The 12,337-nt window shown below is 40.3% G+C and overlaps 1 protein-coding gene across 1 annotated transcript; it reads right to left on the bottom strand.

The window, feature by feature from the left end:
* Nucleotides 1–253: 253 nt before the first annotated feature.
* Nucleotides 254–11,787, bottom strand: LOC107573072 (SKI family transcriptional corepressor 2-like). Its single transcript, XM_016259513.1, has 5 exons — nucleotides 11,718–11,787; nucleotides 10,639–10,699; nucleotides 1,344–3,138; nucleotides 769–832; nucleotides 254–288 (listed from the first exon to the last, which is right to left on the bottom strand). Exons 3-5 carry the CDS (start codon nucleotides 3,105–3,107, stop codon nucleotides 254–256), a joined length of 1,863 nt encoding a protein of 620 aa, XP_016114999.1. The 5' UTR covers nucleotides 3,108–3,138; nucleotides 10,639–10,699; nucleotides 11,718–11,787.
* Between the last annotated feature and the right edge of the window lie 550 nt (nucleotides 11,788–12,337).

Raw genomic sequence — 12,337 nt, 5'->3', positions numbered from 1 at the left:
TCTTATTATTATCCATGTTGAAAACAGTTGCACAGCTTTAATTAATATAAGGTTCAAAAGAACAGCATTTATTTCAAATCAAAAGTATTAATTTCTTTCAATGACCTCAAACCTTTCAACGATAAAGTCTTTGCTTGTCATCTCACCTTTTTCCATGTTCTCAAGATCCTTCTTGAGCGATACGGGAGGGTTCGAGTCTTGACTTTGGTCTGCTGAGCAGAAATAAGACGATTTTTAGAAAAACTTTGAAGGTTTATAAGGCACTGCAAGCATCCAGTCGTGTCAGTTCTATAGAGTTCATATTAAAGACTGACACACATCATGTAGTTCTAACAGCAACCAGCAGAAGTCAGTCTAACAACAGGATATTTCAGACAAACATATTTGACTAAGTGAAATACTAAATATAATGCTATTTTGCTGGGGTGAGGAAATGGTATTCATATATCATGAATATGGTATGGCTGCATATTTACTGTCAATACATTATACAATGAAAATAATATAATATATATCTGACTCCACTAACTCACTCTACAAAATATCTGATTAGTGCATTCAAATGCATTCATTGGAAAAGCCCTTACAATATTCCAATATCCTCAAATTGTATATATATATGTGTGTGTGTGTGTGTGTGTGTATATATATATATACTTAATACTTAAGTGTCCTGTGGTGTAAAAACGTATAATGCATGGAAAAATCACATTACAGTTTCCAAATCTGCAACATTGCAACAACATTCACTTTACATTAATTTCTCACCTGAGATGGTGCTTTTGTTTTTGCTTGCATATGCCGGCAGCCCATCGTCTCTGCTCTTGTGAGCCTGCAACCATAAAACACCAGCGATGTCTGATTAGAACTGATTCATAACATCAGGCCAAAGGTTGAACATAGAGCAACAAAATATATCAGTCAGCCAAAAGCACAGAATTGATTAGCCTTGAGAATGACAACGCAGTTATGTTTTATATATGTTTCATGCTACTGAGTTCCTTTATATAAATCAACGCACCAGCGACGTGTGTATGTGTGTGCTAAGGCTAATTGCTAAAGAATTCCCATTTCGATTCCTGTTGGTCTTCCCGATCTGTCTGTTAATGTAGCGTCAGAGGGTTAAAGATTAAAAGGGCTAATAGGCAGAAGTGACAAAGGGGAGCAAACATAATGTCGCCATTAAACAAAACACGACTGGGCTTATTAGGAGGGATCAAAGAGCTCTGAATATTTCATTTCTGCAGGGAACACAGGCTATCAATCTTGTTATGCATATGGACCCTGCCAGCCAATGGCCCGCATTTAAATAATTAGTTAAAGTGCCTGGAGGGAATATTTACATTTCTGTACACGGCGCTTTCCTCCAGCGAGCCGTGAACGGGGCTGGGGACTTTGAGGATGGTGGGCGGACTGACAGCGAGGCCGGGTTTGTCCTCTGCTGAGGTCTCGGCAGGAACGGTTGGGAAGGAGGGTTGTTCTTTGGCCTGATCCCCCGTGCTGCTGTCGGGAAGCCCGCGCATGTGCAGGGGCGTCTGCGCCGCACGGCTGATGAAGTCCTCCTGTTCCTCGTCCTGTTTCGTCTCCACGTCCACTTCCTGCTCCTCGTCGCTTTCACCGCTGTCGCTCTGGTAGCTGCAGCTGGTGCCAGGAGAAAGGTGCCTCTCCGGCCCAAAGTCCTCCAGGCTGCCATGGAGCTTGGCAATGCTTTCTGTGTCTTTGACCACTGGCCGGAATGCGGAGTGGTAACTGGCCTTGCGGGCTTGCAGCGAAGGAGTGTCTAGCAACTTTAGCCAGCCCTCCGGGGCGGGGCGGAGGTCGGAGGTCACGGGCGGACAGTCACGCTCAAACAGCCCGGATCTGGGGTTCGTTTCCAAGCTGGCATTGCCCTGTTCAGACAGATCCAAAAAGGCTTGTCTGAGAGACGAACTCTCTGTGAGGGAGGAAAGGGCATTGGTTTGGGGTTGGAGGTAAGTGGGCACCGGAATACCACCAGTTGCCCTCGGAGGCCAGAACATGCAGAAGGGTGGGTAAAAAGCATCCTTGCGGCCGGGCCAAAGGAGCCCTGAGAGGCCACTGTTTTTCTGTCCGTTGGTTGCCTCGCTGTCGTCCTTCTTCTGCGGGCACAAGCCGAATGCTGGGAAGGTGTAGGGGCTGGGGAATAGTGACGTTGTTGGGAACTTCTGCAACATCCCGAAACCTTTGCTCGGGACCGGAATGACCGGGTAACTGCGGGGGGCCTTTCGGGGCGAGAGGCTGTTGGTGTCCAACTCATCATCGTCCTCGTACCGGCTTCTCTTCTGGGCCAGTTCCGGAGAAATCATGTGGGGCAGAACTGAGTTCATGGCCTTGACAGAGCCCATGGGCGAGCAGTTAGAGGACGGAAGCGCCCTCTTGCGACTTCCTCCATTGAACATGGCTTTTACGTCCTCCCAGGCAAACAACAGGTCCTCCGGTGACGTTTTGTCTGTCAGTTTAAGGTGCCGACGCCAGGAGTTGAAGTTGGCAGCGTCCGGCTGCGTGTACTTGGCCTCGGGTGTGCGGTGCGAGTGGAAGATGAATTTGTTTGGGGAGAAGTACATATTACAGTAGGAGCACTTGATGCATTTGGCCCGGGAGCTGTTGTAGCGCGCCGGGATGAAACTTCCCCGGGAGCCCCAAGCGCATTCATGCGTCACGTCGAACGCAAAGTTGTCTGGCAGCTTGGGTGGGGAATTCTCACCCAGGAAAGATTTGCAAAGTCGCTCTGCTTCCCGTTTGGTGATCATGCCGCAGCGGCGGGAGGAAATGGGCATGGCGCCCGCCCGCCGGAGGATCTCCAGCTGGACCGGGGTGCACTGCACACAGGTGATGCCCAGAGCCACTCGACGATTGTGGATCTCATTGTAGCTGAAGTTCTTTAACAGGGTATTGGATATCTGAGCCAGGCATAACCGCTCTTGATTGTCAATCACCAGCGAGACAATAGGCACCCCGTAGAGGATGACATGACCAACTTGGTTGGGCTTAAGAGAGGATCTTGGAGGCGTGAGCGGCTCCTGCTGAAATGAACTCGGTGGGGTGGCCATCACAATGTCTTTTGGTCCAGGCAGAAGACTCTTTTCCATTCTTGAGAGACCACTGAATGCAGATGTTTGTCTGTAAACACATTTAAAAGGTTAATTTAGCAATAAAAACAATGTAAAAAATCAGAGAAGGGATTTAGTTGCATTGTTTTATTTATGAACAGTATAAAGAATATTACTCTGATGATAGTTATTACCAGATGTGGCATAGTTATTAAACAGAAAACAGAATTTTATTTGACAACACTAAAAAATTGAGAATTTAACAACTAGCACAATTACTCTAAAGCTTTTTTCACATGTCAGACGCGCATTGTTTGTAGATCAGAATATGATGCGGGGGAAATAAAAACTCATTTAAAGAACCAGACAAAATGAGGATGATGAATTAAAACCCATTTAAAGAACGAGAGAAAATAAAGATGCAATTCAATATGATCGCAAATTGAAGAAAATGAATATATATTTAATAAAAAAAATTAATTAAGAACTAAATCAGTGTGCCAGCAAAATGCAATTATTAATTTTATTCCTTAAAGACTCTGAAGCACGAGCACCTTTTTCCTGTGTAAAAATGCAAAAAGAAAAGGAGTGTAATAATTCTAATTCTGCGTAATTACTTTACAATATTTTAATGACTTTGTGTTGGGAAATAACAATGTAGAGAAATTTGCAGACGGTTCAAGCTGATTTTCCTCTAGAATATAAGTCGGCCTCACAGTTATGTTCCGACTTTTTCATACAGAATATAGAACGCCGCTTTTTTAGGTTTAGGTAATGTATCATACAGTAGCCCAATATTAGCCAAATGATAATAATAATAATAACAGGCTAATAATAATTTACCATAAAAATAAAAACAAAATACAAATGTCTCCCCACTTTCACTTTTTCGCCGTTTCACTCTGAAAGCAAGTCACTTTAAATGCCTAAAACCTAATCAAAAACAATCATTTTTAGACGGACTCGGAGACGATTAAAAGTTTGTATTGTTCTTACCTCCGCGCGCTGTCGGAGATGTCCAAACGCTACAGAATTCAAATCATGTCGCAGCCTATCCCACAAACGAAATGAAAAATTCGCCTTCAAAAACTATCAGCGAGAGCGCGAACTTTATAAATACAAGCACGATAAATGCCCAATATCACAACAGGCTCCTGTATCGGGTCCAGCATCGGTAGTAACAGCAGAGAAAGCGCGAATAAGCGCGCGTCTCACACACGGGCTCTTATTGCCGGAGCGCGTTGTGAGTGATTGGCGTGGCTCTGCCCCTCTGAAGAGCCAATGACGCTTCACTGACTGCCACTCAAACACACTAAAGAGACGCTCCGCCAGGAGCCGCAGGGCGATGCCGCGCCGCGCCGCGCCGCGCGCCTGGGGTTCAACTCTGAATTAGGGGAAAAAAACACCCGAGAACCAGCCGTGTGCAATCGGTGTAATAGCATGAGAAGAAGAGAAATTGCTTCATAAATAAATTGTGTTACTTAAAAACATTAACGCCGAAAATATGTAGCCTAAATCCAAACGCTACAGAATTCAAATCATGTCGCAGCCTATCCCACAAACGAAATGAAAAATTCGCCTTCAAAAACTATCAGCGAGAGCGCGAACTTTATAAATACAAGCACGATAAATGCCCAATATCACAACAGGCTCCTGTATCGGGTCCAGCATCGGTAGTAACAGCAGAGAAAGCGCGAATAAGCGCGCGTCTCACACACGGGCTCTTATTGCCGGAGCGCGTTGTGAGTGATTGGCGTGGCTCTGCCCCTCTGAAGAGCCAATGACGCTTCACTGACTGCCACTCAAACACACTAAAGAGACGCTCCGCCAGGAGCCGCAGGGCGATGCCGCCTGGGGTTCAACTCTGAATTAGGGGAAAAAACACCCGAGAACCAGCCGTGTGCAATCGGTGTAATAGCATGAGAAGAAGAGAAATTGCTTCATAAATAAATTGTGTTACTTAAAAACATTAACGCCGAAAATATGTAGCCTAAGCTAAAAACAAATTCCCACATTTAGGCTAATAGAGGTTAATCGCACGTTATTTGTATAGGTTTTATTAAAACCCGAAACTAATTGTAAACCTAATTTATTATACTGATAGGATGATGTAAAATAATAGGTTTGATTCCAAATGTAATGTTTTTGGTCGATTTCTTCGAATAGGCTACGACGTTTGCTGCTTTGAGCATCCAATCCCACTGTTTTTCAAAGTCGTAAAAGCAGCTCAATCTAGTCACCAAACATATTTTAAGCGTAAAGGGCAGTCAGGTAGGCCTAGCTTTTATTAATGCGTTAAAATTTCGTTATCGACATCTGCATCGCCACACACTGAAACTGTCCAAACTGTCCTGAGCCAATTTCCACGCGTTCATAAATCAAGCGAAAGGGGACAAATGTCGGGCATGTCATTTTTGCCTCATTATGAGGGCTGTACGCACTGAATCGACCACCACTGAGAATAAAACGAATCGCTTGATGCCGATGACACGTTGTCCGACAAACTGTCGCATCAATAACATTTCTATAATAGCAGTGCACTATTGATCCGAATTTGAAAAATGTTAAAATTATGTTTTTTCTACAGTAGAAAAAGGTCTTCGCTACAAAGACTCTGCATGGTTTTTATTTTAAACGTCGGCATTACGAGCTATTATAAAGATGCCGATGACATTGCACGTAATTATAATAGCAATATTGGGCTTTATTGTGACGTTTTCATTTTGCCCTGATAATAGAATTAGTACAAAAGGTCAAGTGTTTTGAAAAGCAAAGTCCAATTGACAGGAAAGATAGGGTCCCATCTGCAGCCCCCTAAACCTCATTTAGATCCCATCCCGCTGGCTTTTGTCTCCCAATTGCCAAAGAGCACATCATACGACCCTTCATCCCATTACAGGAATATGAAAAAATATATATGATATACACACTTCAAATTAATTGGTAACACAGTAGAATAACGCTCATAAAGCTTTTAAATAAAATAAAAAAACATTACCTCACATAAGCTTCAATAACTGTAATATTAAAATGCCATACGACTTTGGTTGGTATTTCATGTGTATTCATATTTTAATTTATATCAGCTACATATGTATTGTATGTCTTATTAGCACTGTCATATGCCCACAAAGTGAAAAAACTGCTCTATTATTCTAATTATAACACAGACCAGCTATTGAAAAGGTGTATGTTTATTAAACCGCTGATGATGGCAACTATTCAGTTAACATGCAGGCCTTCAATCATAGTTCATAGTGCATTGAACTTCATCTGTTAACCCTACTGTGAAATTAATCATGCGTTTAAAAAATGACTTATGCGACCTGCCGGGGTCAATAGCTACAAGAATAGGACATTACACACCAAATCCATCATCTAACCAAATATACCTCAGGCAAACTGTAGTGTTTTACAAGCAAATGAAACGTCTTCACTTTCCAAAGCAGGTTTACTTAAAAGAATCCGTCTCTCTTTTCCTGGCTGTAAAGATTCCTCTCTGACCTATAATTGTCATGAACAGAAAGTCCCACAGTACACTGCGGTCTAAATAGGCCTAAGTACACTGTCCTACATTATAATCCTTATTCAATGCTGGAGGTCTATCAGGAAATTGCAAGACTAAATGCCGGTTCGTCTGTTAAGACTTATCAAGCAATACCATTTAAATACAATCTCATCAGACGTAAAGCATTCGTAGATGTTTGGTCTTGATTGCAGACATGCATGAAATGCATGAAATTGTTACTTGCATATAGTTCAATATGCTGACTTCCAGTAGTCTATAATGGACACCGTATATATTATTGCTGTAAGGTAATCAGACTCCTTGCATGGTTTGATTGAACAGTGATACAGAAGACAGTATCAGACAGGTAAATAGGGCTAGAAGTCGATACAGTGTGGTGCCACCCACAGACTTTATGGAATTGTGAAATATGCATCATTTAATTCAATTTTAAAGGTGCACTAATCAGTAAACAAGGAATTAGAGATTAATTCTCTTTAGTTTAGACAGATGCAAATGAGTGTTTTAATTAATTGAAACATTCCTCAAATGTAACAATTAAAAATGAATATCTATGACTAAACAATAATTCTGTTCAAATAAGATATTTAGCATCAGTGTATGGTGGTGCACACACCTTATCCAGAGCTCAGGAGAAATGTGTTTTCTAGCTGTTTTCAGCTCAGCTTCAGTCAATCCTGAAACGGTCAGAAACATATTTTAGCCTTGAACAGTCATAAATTACAGATTTTTGAGTGTCCTTCACGGCTCAGGAGAGCTTGATTGATAGCTTCATTCGTGTTCATGAAATTATAATAATCTTTTGTAACACTAGTAGTGACCTTACCCCATATAGTAATATTTACGAGAATATTTAGGATAATTTCTGGTTGAAATCAACGGCATGTGAAATTAAAACGATGAACCACTTTATAACAGTCTTAAGCTCCTCCCATTCATTGAAAAAATGCAAAAAGAAAAGGAGTGTAATAATTCTAATTCTGCGTAATTACTTTACAATATTTTAATGACTTTGTGTTGGGAAATAACAATGTAGAGAAATTTGCAGACGGTTCAAGCTGATTTTCCTCTAGAATATAAGTCGGCCTCACAGTTATGTTCCGACTTTTTCATACAGAATATAGAACGCCGCTTTTTTAGGTTTAGGTAATGTATCATACAGTAGCCCAATATTAGCCAAATGATAATAATAATAATAACAGGCTAATAATAATTTACCATAAAAATAAAAACAAAATACAAATGTCTCCCCACTTTCACTTTTTCGCCGTTTCACTCTGAAAGCAAGTCACTTTAAATGCCTAAAACCTAATCAAAAACAATCATTTTTAGACGGACTCGGAGACGATTAAAAGTTTGTATTGTTCTTACCTCCGCGCGCTGTCGGAGATGTCCAAACGCTACAGAATTCAAATCATGTCGCAGCCTATCCCACAAACGAAATGAAAAATTCGCCTTCAAAAACTATCAGCGAGAGCGCGAACTTTATAAATACAAGCACGATAAATGCCCAATATCACAACAGGCTCCTGTATCGGGTCCAGCATCGGTAGTAACAGCAGAGAAAGCGCGAATAAGCGCGCGTCTCACACACGGGCTCTTATTGCCGGAGCGCGTTGTGAGTGATTGGCGTGGCTCTGCCCCTCTGAAGAGCCAATGACGCTTCACTGACTGCCACTCAAACACACTAAAGAGACGCTCCGCCAGGAGCCGCAGGGCGATGCCGCGCCGCGCCGCGCCGCGCGCCTGGGGTTCAACTCTGAATTAGGGGAAAAAAACACCCGAGAACCAGCCGTGTGCAATCGGTGTAATAGCATGAGAAGAAGAGAAATTGCTTCATAAATAAATTGTGTTACTTAAAAACATTAACGCCGAAAATATGTAGCCTAAACTAAAAACAAATTCCCACATTTAGGCTAATAGAGGTTAATCGCACGTTATTTGTATAGGTTTTATTAAAACCCGAAACTAATTGTAAACCTAATTTATTATACTGATAGGATGATGTAAAATAATAGGTTTGATTCCAAATGTAATGTTTTTGGTCGATTTCTTCGAATAGGCTACGACGTTTGCTGCTTTGAGCATCCAATCCCACTGTTTTTCAAAGTCGTAAAAGCAGCTCAATCTAGTCACCAAACATATTTTAAGCGTAAAGGGCAGTCAGGTAGGCCTAGCTTTTATTAATGCGTTAAAATTTCGTTATCGACATCTGCATCGCCACACACTGAAACTGTCCAAACTGTCCTGAGCCAATTTCCACGCGTTCATAAATCAAGCGAAAGGGGACAAATGTCGGGCATGTCATTTTTGCCTCATTATGAGGGCTGTACGCACTGAATCGACCACCACTGAGAATAAAACGAATCGCTTGATGCCGATGACACGTTGTCCGACAAACTGTCGCATCAATAACATTTCTATAATAGCAGTGCACTATTGATCCGAATTTGAAAAATGTTAAAATTATGTTTTTTCTACAGTAGAAAAAGGTCTTCGCTACAAAGACTCTGCATGGTTTTTATTTTAAACGTCGGCATTACGAGCTATTATAAAGATGCCGATGACATTGCACGTAATTATAATAGCAATATTGGGCTTTATTGTGACGTTTTCATTTTGCCCTGATAATAGAATTAGTACAAAAGGTCAAGTGTTTTGAAAAGCAAAGTCCAATTGACAGGAAAGATAGGGTCCCATCTGCAGCCCCCTAAACCTCATTTAGATCCCATCCCGCTGGCTTTTGTCTCCCAATTGCCAAAGAGCACATCATACGACCCTTCATCCCATTACAGGAATATGAAAAAATATATATGATATACACACTTCAAATTAATTGGTAACACAGTAGAATAACGCTCATAAAGCTTTTAAATAAAATAAAAAAACATTACCTCACATAAGCTTCAATAACTGTAATATTAAAATGCCATACGACTTTGGTTGGTATTTCATGTGTATTCATATTTTAATTTATATCAGCTACATATGTATTGTATGTCTTATTAGCACTGTCATATGCCCACAAAGTGAAAAAACTGCTCTATTATTCTAATTATAACACAGACCAGCTATTGAAAAGGTGTATGTTTATTAAACCGCTGATGATGGCAACTATTCAGTTAACATGCAGGCCTTCAATCATAGTTCATAGTGCATTGAACTTCATCTGTTAACCCTACTGTGAAATTAATCATGCGTTTAAAAAATGACTTATGTGACCTGTCGGGGTCAATACCTACAAGAATAGGACATTACACACCAAATCCATCATCTAACCAGATATACCTCAGGCAAACTGTAGTGTTTTACAAGCAAATGAAACGTCTTCACTTTCCAAAGCAGGTTTACTTAAAAGAATCCGTCTCTCTTTTCCTGGCTGTAAAGATTCCTCTCTGACCTATAATTGTCATGAACAGAAAGTCCCACAGTACACTGCGGTCTAAATAGGCCTAAGTACACTGTCCTACATTATAATCCTTATTCAATGCTGGAGGTCTATCAGGAAATTGCAAGACTAAATGCCGGTTCGTCTGTTAAGACTTATCAAGCAATACCATTTAAATACAATCTCATCAGACGTAAAGCATTCGTAGATGTTTGGTCTTGATTGCAGACATGCATGAAATGCATGAAATTGTTACTTGCATATAGTTCAATATGCTGACTTCCAGTAGTCTATAATGGACACCGTATATATTATTGCTGTAAGGTAATCAGACTCCTTGCATGGTTTGATTGAACAGTGATACAGAAGACAGTATCAGACAGGTAAATAGGGCTAGAAGTCGATACAGTGTGGTGCCACCCACAGACTTTATGGAATTGTGAAATATGCATCATTTAATTCAATTTTAAAGGTGCACTAATCAGTAAACAAGGAATTAGAGATTAATTCTCTTTAGTTTAGACAGATGCAAATGAGTGTTTTAATTAATTGAAACATTCCTCAAATGTAACAATTAAAAATGAATATCTATGACTAAACAATAATTCTGTTCAAATAAGATATTTAGCATCAGTGTATGGTGGTGCACACACCTTATCCAGAGCTCAGGAGAAATGTGTTTTCTAGCTGTTTTCAGCTCAGCTTCAGTCAATCCTGAAACGGTCAGAAACATATTTTAGCCTTGAACAGTCATAAATTACAGATTTTTGAGTGTCCTTCACGGCTCAGGAGAGCTTGATTGATAGCTTCATTCGTGTTCATGAAATTATAATAATCTTTTGTAACACTAGTAGTGACCTTACCCCATATAGTAATATTTACGAGAATATTTAGGATAATTTCTGGTTGAAATCAACGGCATGTGAAATTAAAACGATGAACCACTTTATAACAGTCTTAAGCTCCTCCCATTCATTGAATACTAAGGACGTTAGTAAAACATACGGGCCTAATTAAAAAAAAAATAAGGATATAATCTGAAAGTTTTGTTCTTAATAAGAATTTTTCGTTTTAAAAACTGATCCGACAAATAAATGCACGACAAAACAAGACAGTTGCCTTAATATAAACCTGCTGATATTATTGTATAGCGTAATATTAGACAGTTGAACATCTGTCCACCACTAATTGTCTACTAAAATGTAGACATTAATTATGAATGACCGTAAAATTAAACGAATGAATGAATATGGAATTACTATGACGGGGATTGATCTGAAAAACTGAAAACTAATAAATCCGAGTAGAGACGGCCGAAATGTTTTGTGGCAAGTTACGGAGGATGTTAAAACATTTTTCTTTTAGAATGCAATTTGTTACAAAACGATAAACATTCTTGAACTTCCAGACGAACGCGTGAGACGAAAAGTTCGGATCAAATCTTATGTTTTTATATGCTTTTTAAAACTATTTTAGAGATGACTTGGTCAAATGTTTTCATGCATGAATAAACACCCAGAAGACAGAAAATAGCATGCACATGAAATACTAACAGCTTTGATCATAACCCACAACTGATGTCGATCTTGTAGCCTACTTTTTTTTACATATAACGAACAAATAAGAAATTCAACGTAGGCTTATATAAAAGGCAAACGCAACTAGTCATTCAAGACATTGTTTTATATTTGACACAACTTTAAAAAGGCCTTCGGAAAGCTTCAGCTCTTACCTGACGCGCACCACGCTACAGCCGCGCTGATGCTCGCTCGAGGTGACGCGTCGCGCTTCTTGTCTTTTGTCAGATATTCCAAGTCAAAGCTTTAGCGATGCAGCTCTGTGCTGACAGTGAACTGATGCTGCTGTGCTCTACTGAATCACTCTGCGTCATGAAAGCACATATAAAGGCATCTGCTGTGCATTGCTCTCGTGCTCTGGAGACGAGCTTGAGAAATGTGCTCATCGCAGCCAGTGCTGATGAACTTCACATCCCAAACAATCTCAAAGAGGTGGGGCTCTTTACAGCATGAGGACATCGTGTTTGATCTGTCCCGTCTGAAAGTATTTCGTTTTTACAGATTGGTGACTGAATCTCGGTAATCTGAAAATTCTTGCCAATCTCGATGCGATCTGAAAACTTTATTCCTTTGTCATGAAGACTATTAGAACATAGAAAACAAAGGCATTAATCGCGTCTGCACACTCTCGGGAATTATACGTCTTTATGGAAAACTTTGAAATTGAGTTTGTCGCAGTCCCGGGGCTAGTTGTCACACTTTCTGAGGTTTGAAAGTCAAGTTCTGTATAGACACAACTCTAAAATCTTGAGGAAAAATGACTGATCTTTTCTGT

The sequence above is a fragment of the Sinocyclocheilus grahami genome, unplaced genomic scaffold (genome assembly GCF_001515645.1).
Source record: "Sinocyclocheilus grahami isolate Dianchi unplaced genomic scaffold, SAMN03320097.WGS_v1.1 scaffold1860.1, whole genome shotgun sequence".
NCBI lineage: Eukaryota > Metazoa > Chordata > Actinopteri > Cypriniformes > Cyprinidae > Sinocyclocheilus > Sinocyclocheilus grahami.
The sequence above is the reverse complement of the archived record's forward strand: the minus strand, read 5'-3'. Positions and strand labels throughout refer to the sequence as shown.